Genomic DNA, 18,240 nt, shown 5'->3' on the forward strand with positions numbered 1-18,240 from the left:
ATGCATATGCCAACTTACCTCAGGAAGTGACCCCTTTGTCCGAAGCAGCTGAAAGATGGCGAACCCCGGTATGCATAATATGCTCGACAGAGCAATGCACCATCCAATGAAGTTGGCTTGCCATGGGTACACATAGTTGTCGTACTCGAGGGCCTTATACGTCACTAGTCCAAATATCATGATGAACTGGAGAAGAGAAAACATTACGGTGTCGACTATAAGAAGAATCATTAAAGCTGCACTCGCACAGATTGACAGTTTTGACTTTGATTTTCAGTCTTGTCTCCGAATCAGCTGATTTTGGCAGCAATGCCTTCAACTGAGTCGTGCAAGATAACTCGTAATATAATAGATTTCAATTGTTTGGAAAACTCCATAAACACTTATTTTCCCGAAAGTGTTAGTAACGCTTTAGCCATAAAACATCAATTTTCAAACAAAAATAAGAAACATTGCGATTTGATCTTCTTTGCAGATATCTAATATCACTGTTTTCCAGACATTTACGCAAAAATGGCTCCTGCCAAGACGAAAAATTGAAACGTTAAAACGGTCAATCTGTGAGAGTGCAGCTGTAAGTTTAATGGTTGCCAGTGTTTTTGGTAAAACAATGACAATAATTCTATCTAACAAGCGTTTTATATGCTTTCAGGAGATTATACTATAGAGATTTATCAGTGAAATAAAAATGATATTTCATTGTTTCAAACATTCTTTTGGTATGTTTCAGTGTAGAGTTGGAATTTTCACCTCATGATCACAAAAAGTAAATATTTCACTCGTGGCAACGCTACTCTTGGAATATAGATATAAGTGCTTACGTGGTGGAATACAGGGGCGGATCCAAGATTGGATGTTAGATGGGGGCGTTACCTTTTGACTTGCACCCCTCCCCAGAACCGTTTTTTTGTTGTTTAAAGTGTTGACATTAATTATCTTGCTGTGAAACAATTATCTTCTATATAAATGTACTTGGCACCCAAACCCGTTCCGTTTGTGTCACAAAATACCAAAAGAGGGAGTGAATTGAAATTCTTGTTATGAATTATCTTTAACGGTTTTCATGAATATAAAATGAAAGTAAAATAAAACAGGAAAAAGTGGCAAAGGTTTATAATCTCATCAGTTATAAACAAGCGAACACAAAAAGGCCATGGTAATGGAAGTTATCTTTGGAAACCAATATCCCCAATATTACAAACACTCTCATTTTCAACCTCATGGCATGCTTATTTAATGAAAATATGAATCCATCACCACTTTTAGGTGGAAACATTAAAAAAAAGAAGTCAGGAAAATATAATTTTCCAGAACCGATTATAAAATCCAATGGCAATCTCCAAGAAGTATAAGTCACTGTTCCCATAACTTCAGAGGTGTTTTAATGAGATGTTAAAATGATACGAGTTTTGAAACAGTGAAGACTAAAAATGTTTTGCGACCCTCTTAAGAACAACCTTTACAAGCAAATTCGTTGAATTATTTTCCCCCTCCAGATTAGACAGATCAGGCAAAGTAGATGGTTTGGTAATCTGTGTTTTTGAAATATTTAAAACAAAACATGCAACATGGCTGCAGAGTGATGGACTTTTATGCGAGTTTGTTTGTCACAGTTTGAAAGAAAAGAACATCGTATATTGTGTAGCATTTAGGTATGATCTAATAACCTAGATTTGGATGTCGGGTTAGCGCACTCGGTTCTCACCTAGGCGACCCGGGTTCGATTCCCGGCTTGGGCGCATGTCAGTTTGTTTTATGGTCAGCAAGCGGGACAAGTGGGTTTTCTCCGGGTTCTCCGGTCTCCACCACAACACAAGACCACACGCTCGCGTAAAATCGTGCCAACGAGAGTGATTAATATAATGTTGCAATAACTTGTTTCACAATCGTTGTAAAACAAATATGCTTAGTACAACCTAGATTTTGACCCTACTTTACCCAATTTCAAACTAATTAATTTTTTCATTAAGGTCAGGTTGGTCCAGAAATTTCCCAAAATAGAGCCACTAGGGTGTTCCCAAGGTAACGACTAAATGACCTAGTTTTTGATCACCTAGTTTTAAACTAAGCCAAGATTTCATCTGGACAAATTCGTATTAAGTTTCATGAAGTTGGATTGGATATATTGCCTCTGTTTGTTCTATAAGATTTGACCGGATGACCTAGTTTTTACCCCATATGACCCACTTTTATTACATCATAGGAAACATTCCGACCAATGAACAAAGCCTGACAAATCAATACCAATATTTGGATTCGGACGTGGTTATTGAAAGATTTAACCTAGTGATCTCATGTTACCGATGTTCAAACTAGTCATTGATTTTATCAAGGAAAACATTCTGATTAAGTTTCATAAATAAAGAACCAGACATATTGCCTCTATTATGGTTTAAGATTTTTCCAAGATTTGACCTAGTTACCTAGTTTTTAACCACATGACCTAGTTTCAAATATATCCTATAGTTCATCAAGGAACACATTCTGATAAAGTTTCATGAATCTTGGACCAAATAGAATGTCTCTAGTGTGTTCCAATGATTGTCCTAAGATATGACCTAGTGACCTATTTTTTACCCATGTGACCCATATTTACAAGAGGTCGAGATTTTATCAAGGGGAACATTCTGACTAAGTTTGAACATAATCAGACAATTATATACCAAGATATGGTTCTCGACAGAAAAAAATGTGACGGACGAGCAGCGCTGAAACCTTCGATTCGGCGGATAACAATATACGGGTGGATTGGACAGCTTAATTGGAGGAGGAGATCATGATTTGTTCAAAGAAAAATAGAGGAATTTTATAATTATTTTCCTTTAGCTGGCGACCCTGTTGACCTGTACCACCGTTCGTAAAAAACGGACATTTAGGACACAAATGCTAGCTTACCAGAAGAAAAACGGGAGCCAGATATTTCCACGTGACTCTCCAGTAAATTCCCGGCCGGATACCAATCATGCTCTCGATGTCGTCAGAGAATCGCTCCACGCCTGAAATAGACACAGTTTCATAACCAGCGCTTAGAACCGCTCCACGCCTAAAATATACACAGTTACATAACCAGCGTTGAGAATCGCGCCACACCTAAAATATACACAGTTATATGATCAGCGTTGAGAATCGCGCCACGCCTAAAATATACACAGTTACATAACCAGCGCTTAGAACCGCTCCACGCCTGAAATTATAAGACACAGTTTCATAATCAGCGCTTAGAACCGCCCCACGCCTGAAATAGACACAGTTTCATAACCAGCGCTTAGAATCGCTCCACGCCTGAAATAGACACAGTTTCATAACCAGCGCTTAGAACCGCCCCACGCCTAAAATACACACGGTTACATGACCAGCGTTGAGAATCGCTCCACTCCAGAATATACACAGTTATAAAGTTTATCGTTTCACATGCCACGGCCATTAGCTGCCACATTTTGAACAAAGAGCTATTCATTGATTCGAACAAATTGTATTTGGAAAATGGTAAACTAATATAACGTTTAAGTTGTTAGCAAGTATGAATACCATAAGCCCAGGACACTGCCAGAGTTTCAAAGAAGACTGCAAACAGTATGGAATAGCCCGCGGCATACTTATCCATCAGCGTCACCACGTAGGCACCGCCCTGAAAGGTCAACAGGTATTCATTTACAATTGTTGCAAAAGATCCATGAGCTAATAAGACATTGACAATAAAGTTAAATTTTACTTGTTTTTTTCATTTATATTTTTCGATCACTTGAAACTATCTATTTGAACGGTTACTATCAAATCTCGACGGCATGCTCATATAAGATGTGTGGCGTGTATATCTTGTTTATATGTGCGCTTACAGAACCGCGTGTATTTCTTATGTCAGGCATCAAATTAATTTGGTGCAAAAACGCGATTCAATAAATTGGTTCGCAAAATTTCTTTGTTTTAGCAGGTGTTCACTGTATTTCTTACCTGCGCCACGAATGACAGGCCGATTAGAAAGTATAAAGCGAAAAGCACCGCCACGAAGATTTCCCTGTGCTTCCGAAGAACCGGAAACTCATCTGACAAGGCGGTGATGATGGCTTCCGAACCTCCAAACTGAAAACGTACGTGTGTTATTCAGTTGAGAATAAGGTTAGTATAATAATGACTATGATCTGATCATTGAAATGAGTGAATTTATTTTCTTTATTTCAAAGCTAACCATTTAAGAGGTTATAAATTATACTATATAAAGTCAGCATACGGTGTGTTAGTTAGTAAGTTTGTCGGGCGGGGGATCTGTTGCATTAAAATTAGGGATGCAAACGAATATTCGATCAAACGTTTGGTATTCGAATGTCAAAATCGGTATTCGAATATTTGATTTTTTGTTGTTGAATAACTGGGCCAACCGTTGTAAAAACAAAACAAGGAATCTTAAACACAACAAAAATAACTGGCTGTAAGCCAATTGAAACAAAAAATCCAATTATTTTAGGTAATTTGTTCTTCCATTGTTGTTTTAGTAGGGGTCAATCCCAGAACGAGGTTGCTCGTCCTACGGAAAGACCCTCCATTGGCGCATAACTCCAATTGACCAGAAATCCATCTAAATTCACGTTGTTTACAAATATGAATGCAGAGGAATCTAAATTAAAAGGTTTTTTTTTCTTTGTTCATAAAGTATTACTTTTTGTCTTTCTGAAATGAGGAATCTCAGAAGCTCATTTGGTTATATCTGGGACCAATAATACATCCAGGTGAAATCCAGGGTCGGCCGCGCGTAGTGGTACGACAAAGTAGAATATCCCGGCTATTACTATTGCGAATATTCTAATAGTTTACTTCAACTTTTAAAAGATGTAATTTGGTAATCCAATATTCGAATATTCGTTCGAAAGAATTATCGAATATTCGAATATCAATTTTGACATTCATTTGCATCCCTAATTAAAATAATAAAAAAAATGATTATGCTAAAAGTAGCACAATAAAGATTGATGCCAAAAATTATTTATTTTAATGCATTATCATGTTTTACTCATTTGACTTTAATGATCAAAACAAACAAAGTATATAATTTAGGTACAGATTAAACGTAAGCTACTTTGGGGGATTTAATCATTCTAGTCAAACGAGTTGAACACGAATATGCTATAAAATTGAAAAAAAAAATGTTTTGTTTGAACCTTTATTGTGCACGTAAAAATGTTTTGTTGCAAACGCTATAACAATCGTGTTGTACTTTAGTCGCTTCATTCGCGGTAAATTATGTTGGCCATGCTTGGTGGTGGTGTTAGTAGTTTATACTCCGGGTCCCGGCTCAACCACCGCACACCTATCCTGGGCAGACTATCTGGCGGTTTACCAGTACTAGGTGCCTTCACCTCTGCAAGGAACTGACAACTTCTGTACATGCCAGGGGCAGTGGTACAGTGCGAATGGTCGTAGAAAGGATTTCATAACCAATCACAACAGAAGTGACCTGGTCCGCCCGGGAATCGAATCCGTGCTTGACCATGCTTTACAATCATTTAACAATATGTATTAGGTGAGGAATCATGTGACTTCAACGGGGTTCTCACATGAGTCACCAAGGGTCACCAATGGTCAAAACCGTTTATAACCGAACTGTTAACAATGCATTCCTTAGCCGAAATTTCAAGCGTTGAATCGTTCTACAAAATTCCGTCAGGTTGAAGGATTGCATCTTTAAAATCCAAGCAAATCTCAAATATTTGACACGTGTAGAAGCAGAAAATAGCATAGTCCTTTATTGGCTAAAAATATTTTCGTATTTTTTCTCTCAAAATAGTTATTTAGGAATTAGCGTCACCTTGTTTGTTTTGACCCGTGGTGACCTATGTGAGAACCCCGTTGGAGTCACGTGATTTCTCACCCTGATTACAATGCAATGTCACAGAATTTCATGCCGACTTACCGAGCTATCCAGTCCCAGGGTTAGCAACATGAGAAAGAAGATGATGGCCCAGAATGTCGATCCCGGTAGGGTTGATATTGCCATTGGGTAAGCCTCGAACACCAGACCAGGCCCTGAACATGTATCACAATACTTATTATACAAATATTTAGAGACATTTTGCAGCCAATCTGTTGCAATCAAGTAAGCCAATTCTGAAGAAGAATTATTACATTCAAAATTTTGTCCAGAGTTGTCGATATTGAATGATATTTTATTGCATACAAACAATTGTTACTAATGAGAATATTAATGCAAAGTTTAACACATATTGTAAAATCAAACATGCAAATTAAGGGATAACAGGCCATGACTTGTGCCATTGTTACCTCAGTTACGGCCCTCTCCCGGACCATAGTCATAATCGTTAAATGCCATTGATCAGCCTACATAGTTGTATAGGCTTATTGACCATTTTAAGCATTTTTGGATTCGATGTATTGTGATTGTTTTAGAATTAAGAGACTTGCTTCAAGTCCAAACATACTTAAAGAAATTGTCCAAACATATTTAAAGACAATGTTACTGATGCAATGATGCATGAAATCATTCTTGCAATAAACTTTTTATGTAATAAATTGATCGTCAAAAAATCACTTTCCTTTATTACACTGATGCACGTAGAACTAACTTTGTCAGCAACCTGAACTAAGATCTAATCCCTTGTTTCATTGAAAGATAGCTGCTCCAATATTAAAGATGCACTTTTACTCCCAAATAAGTTGTACCACAATTAATACATTTGTTTTAATTTACCGAAAAGGATTAAAAAATCATCGAAAACAAGGGTTCTCGTTAAGGACACCGTGTGTTATTTGAAAGAAAAGTGCTGAAAACACGGGGTTTCTACCTTATGAGACGATATTTGATCACTGTAAGTATTTTAGAACCCACCAGTCATTCAATATTTATGCGTTTTCAGCTATTAAATACACGGTTACAATCTTGTTATCAGTAATTATTATTTTCCATAAATGCATTTTTTAGTAAGTAGTAAAAGGTTTATCAGTCAAAATTTATGTTTGTTATACATATGTACGTATTGATTTTGAATACGAGTAACATTTAACAAACCCACCTTCAGATGCCACTGTGGCAATGTCGACCTTTGCCCGGTCAGCCATGTAACCCAGAATCATAAAGATGACGAACCCGGAAAAGAAACTGGTACAACAATTCACCATGCTCGTGACGAGGGCGTCTCTGAATCAAGAGCGAATAAGGCGGTGTATGAATTGGATAGAAATCGGATAATGAACCAGCCATATGGCAGTTTCAAAGTAGTATTGTATGTACAGTCCTCATGCCTCGTTGGCTCCAACTCCCATGTACCGGCGAAAACACCCCGAGCCTCGATAAGTTCGAGTCAAGCGGGAAAGCTTATATTCAAAAACTGAAATCGGTCCTTAACATCAAGTTCGAGCCAAGGGGAACTTCGAGCCAAGCGAGTTCGAACCAACGGGGTTAGACTGAACATGTATTTTAAAATACGTTTTTCTTTTACAACTGAAAACATTAATTTCGTCCATCTTACTTCTACATTTCGCTAACCACATTTATGTTTAAGGTGAACCTAAAGTTTTGCAGCATAATACCGAATTTCAAAATTGTGCCCATATTTGCGAATGGGCATTTGATAAGCCTATTTTTTAGGATTATTGGATATTTTATCGTTTTCGTTAATCTCATTTTTACATAACCTAGACATTCTGTAACCTGTACTTTTGTAATTGATTCGTTCGTCAGCATTTACATGCATGTATACGAACAGGCGTATACTATCAATTACGATGTGAACTGTGGCATAATGACGTCTGAACAGTGCACTTTTGTCTTGATACGAATATAATCTCTTTGTTGATCGAAACTTGCAAAATGTCAATAAGTGCAAATATTATTTTAATCTTGAAATAAATTTCGCTAGATTTATAATAATCTTTCAGCTTCAAATATAAACATTGTAATTGCTCATATTCCAAGTTGGTTCTGTACTTTACTTACCTGTAAACATTATTATTGATCTTATTATAGCTGGCAAAGGCAAGCAGTACTCCAAACCCCGGTCCAAGGGAGAAAAACACCTGGGTGGCTGCGTCTATCCAGACCTGTAACATCAAGTACAAGATCAGTTGACTTCCCACAACCCCCCTTCGGACAATCAGATAAGCCCATTTCATAACAAACATAAGTGCGACAGTAATTGATTCGCAGAAAAAAGGTAAACTGTTTCGATGTACTTAGTTAAAGCTTCTCTAGCACAGTTTAGCAGTAATGAATTTTGTTGTATTTTTTGTTTCAGAATCAGCTGATTTTGGCATCAATGCATTCAACTCAGTTATATAATATAACTTACTAGAGAACAGGGCTCATTTGTTTGGAAAACATTTGTTTTGAAAACTTCCGACAAACTCATTTTTCTTAAAACGTTAGTAACGCTTTGAGCCATAAAACATCAATTTTCGAACATAGATATGAAAAACTGCGATCTGTGATCTTTTGTCAGCAGTCTTATATCACCAGTTTCCAGGCATTAACGCAAAAATTGGCTCATTCCAAGACAACAAAAAATGTTGTCAAAACGGTCCATCTGTGAGACTGCAGCTATAAGGTAATAACGAAGTTAAATTTTTAGAAACAAAGCGTTCTATGTTATTTTTGCATGTTAAAACATTCTCTTATCACGAAACTTGTAAGAGTACATATCTTATTGCACTTTTTGGCAACCGTAGTGTCGAACAATTATGTAAATCAAGTTATTATGTAGGATATAATTGTTATTTTTGAAGACAATCACGATGAAAAGAAATGAAAAGCTAGATAAGTAGTTCATAGCTGAACAATTCAAGGCTGTACATACAACATTTGAAGAAAATGAATTCCAACGCGTTAACGTATAAACGTCACATTGGCCAACACGTCATAGTCCTACGTTATAAACTATATCATTACAGTCAGTAATCTCAATATTCATCACCATTGTTGTATGATTTAGTATAATAAATTATCTGAAATCATTTTATGAACTTTCAAAATGACAAAATAATGAAAATATCCTATCGCTTTCCTATTTTCTCTAATATAATTGACCTTTCACCCACAGTGCATGTGCTTTTAGTTTCTTGAAAACATAAATATATTAATTTGAGCAGGGCGGTAATCAGGGAAATATGAGATCTGTTTGGAAACTTGCGTGTTTATGTTCCTTAGATGTTAGCGTCTGCAATTTATGCAAGTGTTCATTGAGTGTCTGTCAGAAGGTATCTCCGTGTTGATGCCAATGTTGTTTTATACCACAATGGACCGCAACATCATTAACAGTCACCATTTTATTCAAGTTTGAATGGCTGTGGCCTCGAACATATTTAAAATCATTATGCTACATTAAGTAATCGCAATTACAGCAAGATTATTTAAAGTTGCACTCTCACAGATTAGCAGTTTTTACAACTTTTTAATTTGTCTTGGGAAGAGCAAATTGTTGCGTAAATATCTGCAAACCAATGATAAATGATTGCTGACAAAAGATCAGATCGCAGATGTTCATACTTAAAGAATGCATAAAACATCAATTTTTGAACTTAAATATAAAATCTGATTTTTTGTTTGCAACTTCATCACTGGTTTCCTTTCACCTTCGCATAAATTGGCTCGTTCCAAGACAAAAAGCAAAAAAGTTGTCAAAACGTTCAATCTGTGAGAGTGCAGATTTAATGCCAATAGTTTTTTATACCACAATGGACCACAACGTCATTAACCGTCACCATTTTATTCAACTTTAAATGGCTGTGGCCTCGAACATATTTAAAATCATTATGCTACATAAAGTAATCCCAATTACAGCAAGATTATTTAAAGTTGCACTCTCACAGATTAGCAGTTTTGACTTTGATTTAATTTATCGTCTCAGAATCAGCTCATTTTGGCATCAATGCATTCAATTCAGTCGTATAAGATAACTGACAATATAATAGATCTCAATTGTTTGAAAAACTGCCCAAAACGCATTTGCCTTAAAGCGTCAATAACGCTTTTAGCCATAAAACATAAATTTTCGAACGTAAAGATGAAACACTTCAGTATAAGTTTTATTTATATTGATGCTCATTTGACTGAAATATAAAAGTCAATACGCATGATAAGTAAGAAATTAGAAAAGTCTTGATGACTGTGTACCGGTAAGTCATACCAACCTTCACAAAAATCTCATTTTAAGGATCAAAAGTCCTAGACAGCTTTTATAAATTTGACCGAAAATCGCTTAATAAAATGCAAACGAATTTTGGAACGTTTTGTTATTATATATAACTGCAAAGTGAACTTATTTTATAAAAGCATGCGATTTAGGACAGCCCTCGTGTATACCATTTTTCACACATTATTGACCGCGCGTGATATTTATTGCAGTATTCCCTGATCTGGTTACAGTTAAATTAGTCCGAAAGGATACATTCTACCATAACTTCAGAAAGTCGTGTTTTTGTTAAAGTTTAAATTTTATTGAATAAGCTTGCTGATTTCCGATACGGAAATATAAAGATGCAAAGCGCACGCAAAGGGCATCCTAGTCCAAACAAGCAATAACTATTAATTTTAGTAGTTGTAGTTGGCACTTTTAGAGTTCTTGTATTTATGTGGCGTCACTACAATGGTCGTACCTCTGATGTTGCAAGTCGGGTGACGTTCGGTTTGAGATAATATTCCAGGCCCTTTGCAGCTCCCGGCAGAGTGGCCCCTCGGATCAGCAAAATGAAGAGGACCACATAGGGGAACAAGGCTGTGAACCACACCACCTGAAAATAGGCGTGTAGAAGTGAAGATGACTGATCCCAAGCTGAAATCCCATCATTATAGTGGTGTTTTGTGGTGTTTGCACGTGTATGCGATGTTTGCACGTGTATGCGGTGTTTGTACGTGTTTTGTGGTGTTTGCGCGTGTATGCGATGCTTGCACGTGTATGCGGTGTTTGCACGTGTTTTGTGGTGTTTGCACGTGTTTTGTGGTGTTTGCACGTGTATGCGGTGTTCGCACGTGTGTATATGGTGTTTGCACGTGTGTATATGGTGTTTGTACGTGTTTATGAGGTGTTTGTATTTGTGTATGTGGTGTTTGAACGTGTGTATGTTGTGTTTGTACGTGTGTTTGTCGTGCCGTTTGTGGTGTTTGTGCGTATGTATGTGGCGCCGGTTTGTGGTGTTTGTACGTGTATATGTGGTGCCGGTTTGTGATGTTCGCACATGTGTTTGTGGTGTTTGTACGTGTGTATGTGGTGCCGGTTAGTGATGTTTGCACGTGTTTTTGTGGTTTTGTACGTGTGTATGTGGTGCCGGTTTGTGGAGTTTGTACGTGTGTATGTGGTGCCGGGTTGGTGTGTTTGTACGTGTGTATGAGGTGTCGGTTTGGTGTGTTTGTACGTGTGTATGAGGTGTTTGAACTTGTGTGTGTGGTGTTTGTACGTGTGTTTGTGGTGTTTATACGTGTGTATGTGGTGTTTGAACTTGTGTATGAGATGTTTGAACTTGTGTTTGTGGTGTTTGTCCGTTTGTATATGGCGTTTTACGTGTGTTTGTGGTGTTTGTACGAGTGCATGTGGTGTCGGTTTGTTGTGCTTGAACGTGTGTTTGTTGTGATTTGACGTGTGTTTGTGGAGTTTGTACGTGTGTATGAGGTACCAGTTTGTAGTGTTAGTAAGTTTGTATATAGTCTTTGTACGTGTGTTTGAGGTGCCAGTTTGTGGAGTTTGTACGTGTGTTTGTGGGGTTTGCACGTGTGTATAAGGTACCAGTTTGTGGTGTTTGTACGTTTGTATATGGTGTTTGTACGTGTGTTTGAGTGCCAGTTTGTGGTGTTTGTACGTGTGTATGTGGTGTTTGTACGTGTGTATGAGGTGCCAGTTTGTGAAGTTTGTTCATGTGTATGTGGTGTTTGTATGTGTGTATGAGGTGCCAGGCGTGTTAGTGTTTGTACGTGTGTATGTGGTGTTTGTACGGGTGTTTGAGTTGCCAGTTTAAGGAGTTTGCACGTGTGTATAAGGTACCAGTTTGTAGTGTTAGTAAGTTTGTATATAGTCTTTGTACGTGTGTTTGAGTGCCAGTTTGTGGTGTTTGTACGTGTGTATGTGGTGTTTGTACGTGTGTATGAGGTGCCAGTTTGTGAAGTTTGTTCATGTGTATGTGGTGTTTGTATGTGTGTATGAAGTGCCAGGCGTGTTAGTGTTTGTACGTGTGTATGTGATGTTTGTACGGGTGTTTGAGTTGCCAGTTTAAGGAGTTTGTACGTGTGTCTGTGGACTTTGTACGTGTGTAGTGGTGCCAGTTTGTGGTGTTTGTACGTGTGTATGTGATGTTTGTACGTGTGTATGAGGTGCCAGTTTGTGGACTTTGTACGTGTGTAGAGGTGCCAGTTTATGGTGTTTGTACGTGTGTAGAGGTGCCAGTTTGTGGTGTTTGTACGTGTGTAGAGGTGCCAGTTTGTGGTGTTTGTACGTGTGTAGAGGTGCCAGTTTGTGGTGTTTGTACGTGTTATGTGATGTTTGTATGTGTGTATGAAGTGCCAGTTTGTGGTGTTTGTACGTGTGTATGTGATGTGTTTACGTGTGTATGAGGTGCCAGTTTGTGGAGTTTGTACGTGTGTATGATGTGCCAGTTTGTAGAGTTTGTACGTGTGTATGAGGTGCCAGTTTGTGGACTTTGTACGTGTGTAGAGGTGCCAGTTTGTAGTGTTTGTACGTGTGTAGAGGTGCCATTTTGTGGAATTTGTACGTGTGTATGTGATGTTTGTACGTGTGTATGAGGTGCCAGGTGTGTGTGTTTGTACGTGTGTGTGTGGTATTTGTACGTGTGTATGTGGTGTTTGAACGTGTGTATGTGGTGTTTGAACGTGTGTTTATGGTGTTTGAACTAGTGCATGTGGTGTTTGAACGTGTGTATGTGAATTTGAACGTGTGTATGTGTTATTTCTACGTGTGTGTGTTCGTGTGTGTGTGGTGTTTGAACGTGTGTGTTGTTTGTACGTGTGTATGTGAGTTCGAACGTGTGTATGTGCGTTTGAACGTGTGTATGTGCGTTTGAACGTGTGTATGTTAGTTGAACATGTGTATGTGAGTTTAAACGTGTGTATGTGTATGTGAGTTTGAACGTGTGTATTTGTTGTTTGTACATGTGTATGTGAGTTTGAACGTGTGTATGTGAGTTTGAACGTGTGTATGTGAGTTTGGACGTGTGTATGTGTATGTGAGTTTAATGTGTGTGTGTGTTTTTGTACGTGTGTATGTGAGTTTGAACGTGTGTATGTGAGTTTGAACGTGTATATGTGAGTTTGAACGTGTGTATGTGAGTTTGAACGTGTGTATGTGTATGGGAGTTTGAACGTGTGTATGTGTATGTGAGTTTGAACGTGTGTATGTGAGTTTGAACGTGTGTATGTGAGTTTGAACGTGTGTATGTGTATGTGAGTTTGAACGTGAGTGTGTGTTGTTTGTTCGTGTGTGTATGGTGTTTGAACGTGTGTATGTGAGTTTGAACGTGTGTTTGTGAGTTCGAACGTGTGTATGTGTTGTTTGTACATGTGTATGTGAGTTTGAACGTTTGTATGTGAGTTTGAACGTGTGTATGTGAGTTTGAACGTGTGTATGTGTATGTGAGTTTGAACGTGTGCATGTGAGTTTGAACGTGTGTATGTGAGTTTGAACGTGTGTATGTGGGTTTAAACGTGTGTATGTGAGTTTGAAAGTGTGTATGTGAGTTTGAACGTGTGTATGTGTTGTGTGTACGTGTGTTTGTAGTGTTTGAACGTGTGTTTGTAGTGTTTGTACGTGTGTGTGTGTGTTGTTTGTTCGTGTGTGTATGGTGTTTGAACGTGTGTATGTGAGTTTGAACGTGTGTTTGTGAGTTTGAACGTGTGGATGTGTTGTTTGTACATGTGTATGTGAGTTTGAACGTTTGTATGTGAGTTTGAACGTGTGTATGTGTATGTGAGTTTGAACGTGTGTATGTGAGTTTGAACGTGTGTATGTGAGTTTAAACGTGTGTATGTGAGTTTGAACGTGTGCATGTGAGTTTGAACGTGTGTATGTGTTGTGTGTACGTGTGTTTGTAGTGTTTGAACGTGTGTATGTGTTGTTTGTATGTACGTGTGTATGTGGTGTTTAAACGAGTGTGTGTGTGTGTGTGTGTGTGTGTGGCATTTGAACGTGTGTATGTGTTGTTTGTACGCGTGTATGTGCGTTTGAACGTGTGTATGTGTTGTTTGTACGCGTGTATGTGTGTTTGAACGTGTGTTTGTGGTGTTTGCATGTGTGTTTGTGGTGATCCGGTACACATTCCCTGCGTAAATTATTTGATTGATCTGAAGTAATAAACGATAAAGATGGGCTCGTTCGCTATGCTTATGTCATCTCAGTAGTACAATGTTTTTTTTCATACAGCCATAACAGGAGTATTTCATTAAACATCTCCACGTCTTAACCGCTATGCAATGTCTAATGCCTCACATTGTATTTTCATAACCTAAAACATAATTAAGGAATTCTATTTTTGTACATCAAAAAGGTCAACGGCAAAATGGTCATGCTGAAATTAAAACTAGAAATTGATTTGATTTTATTAATAAGGCGTAAACCGTTTCATCGTCAGTTTTATATGATAATTTCCTTTTGTGTAACCAGCGTCTTAGAAATCCAGAGATTGTTTTGTTTTGTAACTTAAATGGATTGATTACTTTGTCCTTAGGTAGAAAACGTAAATTGCGTGATTCCCTGGTAATATATACTTGGTAATTAGAAAACATTATTGCTGAAGTTCCGTTGACTTTCAAACTGAGATGTATTTTACTATTACTTAGTTTTATTGTCACGAAAACATTTACTACTCGCTCATGTTTTGGACCAACAGTTTTCCCGGAAATGCTTCTGAAAACACGTAATTTATCATTATTTTACTCTATGATATCAAATTTGTAGAAAAAAGTACAATCAACCCACGTTGTTAAAGTCAAGATTTTTCAAGTGTCGCTTTAACCACTAGGCAACAAGAACTTGTACATCAAAGATGGATATATTGACCTCTTAACAAAACATGGATGACATCACGTGATGATGTCAATCAACCAATCACGCAACAACAAAACTATAAGCATCGATAAGGCTAATGGAAATAGTTGTCTTAGTCAAAGACGACATTTGAGCAACATTTTAATATTTTCTAAAGGCTTCCAGCTTTTTTGATCTTATTTTACCACTCATGTTGATTTGCCACACTTAATTCTGTCATATAAAAATGCATTTTACAAAACATGAGCGAGTACCTTTAAATAATATGATTGGCTATTATGCGCCAGTCAATTGTACTCACGGCCCCCAGGTCCGGAGAATAGCGGGGACTTTGACTTTCGGTCCAGCCAACCCCGGCTAAAACCCCCGGTTGGTTGTCCGGTTAGCGCAGTGGTTAGCGCACTCGCTTCTCACCTAGGCGACCCGGGTTCGATTCCCGGCTTGAGCGCATGTGAGTTTGGTTTGTGGTCACCAAGCGGGACAAGTGTGTTTTCTCCGGGTTCTCCGGTTTCCCCCACAACACAAGACCACACTCTCGCGTAAAATTGTGCCAACGAGAGTGATTAATATAATGTTGTAATAACTTGTTTCACAATCGTTGTAAAATAAGTATGTTTAAACTAAAAAACCCGCCCTGCGGGGAAGAACAGATGGTAAAATCCCCGCCAACTGCCCCCGCACCCCAGGGACCCTAGGTAAGGCCCATTCCCCGCTATATTTAAAGTGAAGAAAAAACCACCGCATTCACCCCCGGCACTGCACTGCAGGGCCACCTGAAAGGTAAAAACACAGCCCATTTCCCCGGCTATCCCCGGTATACCCCCGAACCTGGGGGAGGGGGGGGGGGGGGTCGTGGTTACAATTGACTAGTGAATTAGCAGTAATAAATGGATAAATATTGACCAATCTTTTAAGATATTCGCTAATTTTGACCAAACCAAAGAGTTTTACCAACTTTATATAATCGGTTGCAGGTTGACACAGACAGACAGACAGACAGACGAACGGAGGGACAGGATAATGGATGGATGGATGGATGGATGGATGGATGATGATAGATGGACGGATGGACTAAGGACCATGATTTAAATAAAGAGCTCGCTCTTTATTCTTTTAGACTTGGTATATGAGATCATGTCTTGGAGATAGCATGATAAAGTATTTAACATCAAATATATATTTTAATTTTCTTCTATATGATGTTGTGTGCCTCGATACCCTTTGTAGAAATACATCTATCTATCTATAAATCTATCTAAATCTATGATATATATCTGGTTTAGAAACAACTCTCCCTGTCGTGTCCATATTCACTATCCGTAAAACCATGTATCGCGACTGTCACAATTGTCTAATGAACCAACTGATGAACGAAAAAGAGAAGTGCTTTACCAAATAGCTGATACCAACCCAGTGATTTAGTGTGGGAAGATTTTGATTTAATAACTGACTCGCTGAGCTGTGTTCAAATTTGTTCTAGAATATATCGCTTCCTTATACTGTATTTAGTTGATTTCCTGTGTGATAATGACACGTGTCTGTCATAAACGAATTCTCGTTTATGTCTGATTGCAATTCACGGAATTTGTTCGGTTTACCTTACTTGTAGGCACCTCCTGTTCTTCTTGAGAAAACTGTACTTTATTGAAGTTATTTTGATATGTAAACAAAATGTCTGTTTCAATGATAAAACATCATCAAAGGGTTACAGTTTAGCTGTATCGTAAATGAGTTTTTAAAACGATATGACAGAATAAGCTCCATTTTGCGGACAATCGTTTGTAACGCTTTAAAATATCAAATGGTATAAGGCTTGGATTTAAAATGTTCTTTTCAAGTGTCTGCTTCTTGCTCGTTGGTGTGTGTTACAAAAAAGTGAGTAAATTGCTCAATTTCAATAAAAAAATCTTAACGTAAAATATGTGACTTGGTCACTTTAAACGAGAATCAATCGCGATTGCAAGCAATTTCTTTATTTATCAAGACTTACTTACACGTACAATATTCTATATAGATTAAATCTACATACAAGTACACTATTCTATATATATTAAATCTACATACAAGTACACTATTCTATATAGATTAAATCTACATACAAGTACACTATTCTATATAGATTAAATCCACTTACACGTACAATATTCTAATAGATTAAATCTACAGACAAGTACACTATTCTATATAAATGAAATCCACTTACACGTACACTATTCTATATCGATTAAATCCACTAACAAGTACACTATTCTATATAGATTAAATCTACTAACAAGTACAACATTCTATATAGATTAAATCCACCTACAAGTACAATATTCTATATAGATTAAATCCACCTACAAGTACAATATTCTATATAGATTAAATCCACCTACAAGTACAATATTCTATATAGATTAAATCTACTAACAAGTACAATACGCTATAGTGATTACATCTACTAACAAGTACACTATTCTATATAGATTAAATCTACTAACAAGTACAATATTCTATATAGATTAAATCCACTTACACGTACACTATTCTATATAGATTAAATCCACTTACAAGTACACTATTCCATATAGATTAAATCTACTTACAAGTACAATATTCCATATAGATTAAATCTACTTACAAGTACACTATTCTATATAGATTAAATCTACTAACAAGTACACTATTCTATATAGATTAAATCTACTAACAAGTACACTATTCTATATAGATTAGATCTACTAACAAGTACACTATTCTATATAGATTAAATCCACTTACACGTACACTATTCTATATAGATTAAATCCACTTACACGTACACTATTCCATATAGATTAAATCTACTTACACGTACACTATTCCATATAGATTAAATCTACTTACAAGTACACTATTCTATATAGATTAAATCTACTAACAAGTACACTATTCCATATAGATTAAATCTACTTACAAGTACACTATTCTATAAAGATTAAATCTACTAACAAGTACACTATTCTATATAGATTAAATCTACTAACAAGTACACTATTCTATATAGATTAAATCCACTTACACGTACACTATTCCATATAGATTAAATCCACTTACACGTACACTATTCTATATAGATTAAATCCACTTACACGTACACTATTCCATATAGATTAAATCTACTAACAAGTACACTATTCTATATAGATTAAATCTACTAACAAGTACACTATTCTATATAGATTAGATCTACTAACAAGTACACTATTCTATATAGATTAGATCTACT

At 37.0% G+C, this 18,240-nt stretch overlaps 1 protein-coding gene across 1 annotated transcript in view; it reads right to left on the reverse strand.

The window, feature by feature from the left end:
* The window catches only part of LOC128231628 (sodium-dependent dopamine transporter-like), a 71,105-nt gene that overhangs the window by 4,374 nt on the left and 48,491 nt on the right, over positions 1-18,240 (reverse strand). The window contains exons 7-14 of the mRNA XM_052944657.1: positions 10,600-10,734; positions 7,946-8,049; positions 7,023-7,147; positions 5,906-6,018; positions 3,952-4,080; positions 3,529-3,628; positions 2,896-2,996; positions 19-186 (exon numbers count right to left, since the gene is read on the reverse strand). Coding sequence (XP_052800617.1) covers positions 19-186; positions 2,896-2,996; positions 3,529-3,628; positions 3,952-4,080; positions 5,906-6,018; positions 7,023-7,147; positions 7,946-8,049; positions 10,600-10,734 — 975 coding nt within the window. The remainder of the gene's footprint in view (positions 1-18; positions 187-2,895; positions 2,997-3,528; positions 3,629-3,951; positions 4,081-5,905; positions 6,019-7,022; positions 7,148-7,945; positions 8,050-10,599; positions 10,735-18,240) is intronic.

Source organism: Mya arenaria, chromosome 4 (genome assembly GCF_026914265.1).
Source record: "Mya arenaria isolate MELC-2E11 chromosome 4, ASM2691426v1".
Classification (NCBI taxonomy): Eukaryota; Metazoa; Mollusca; class Bivalvia; order Myida; family Myidae; genus Mya; species Mya arenaria.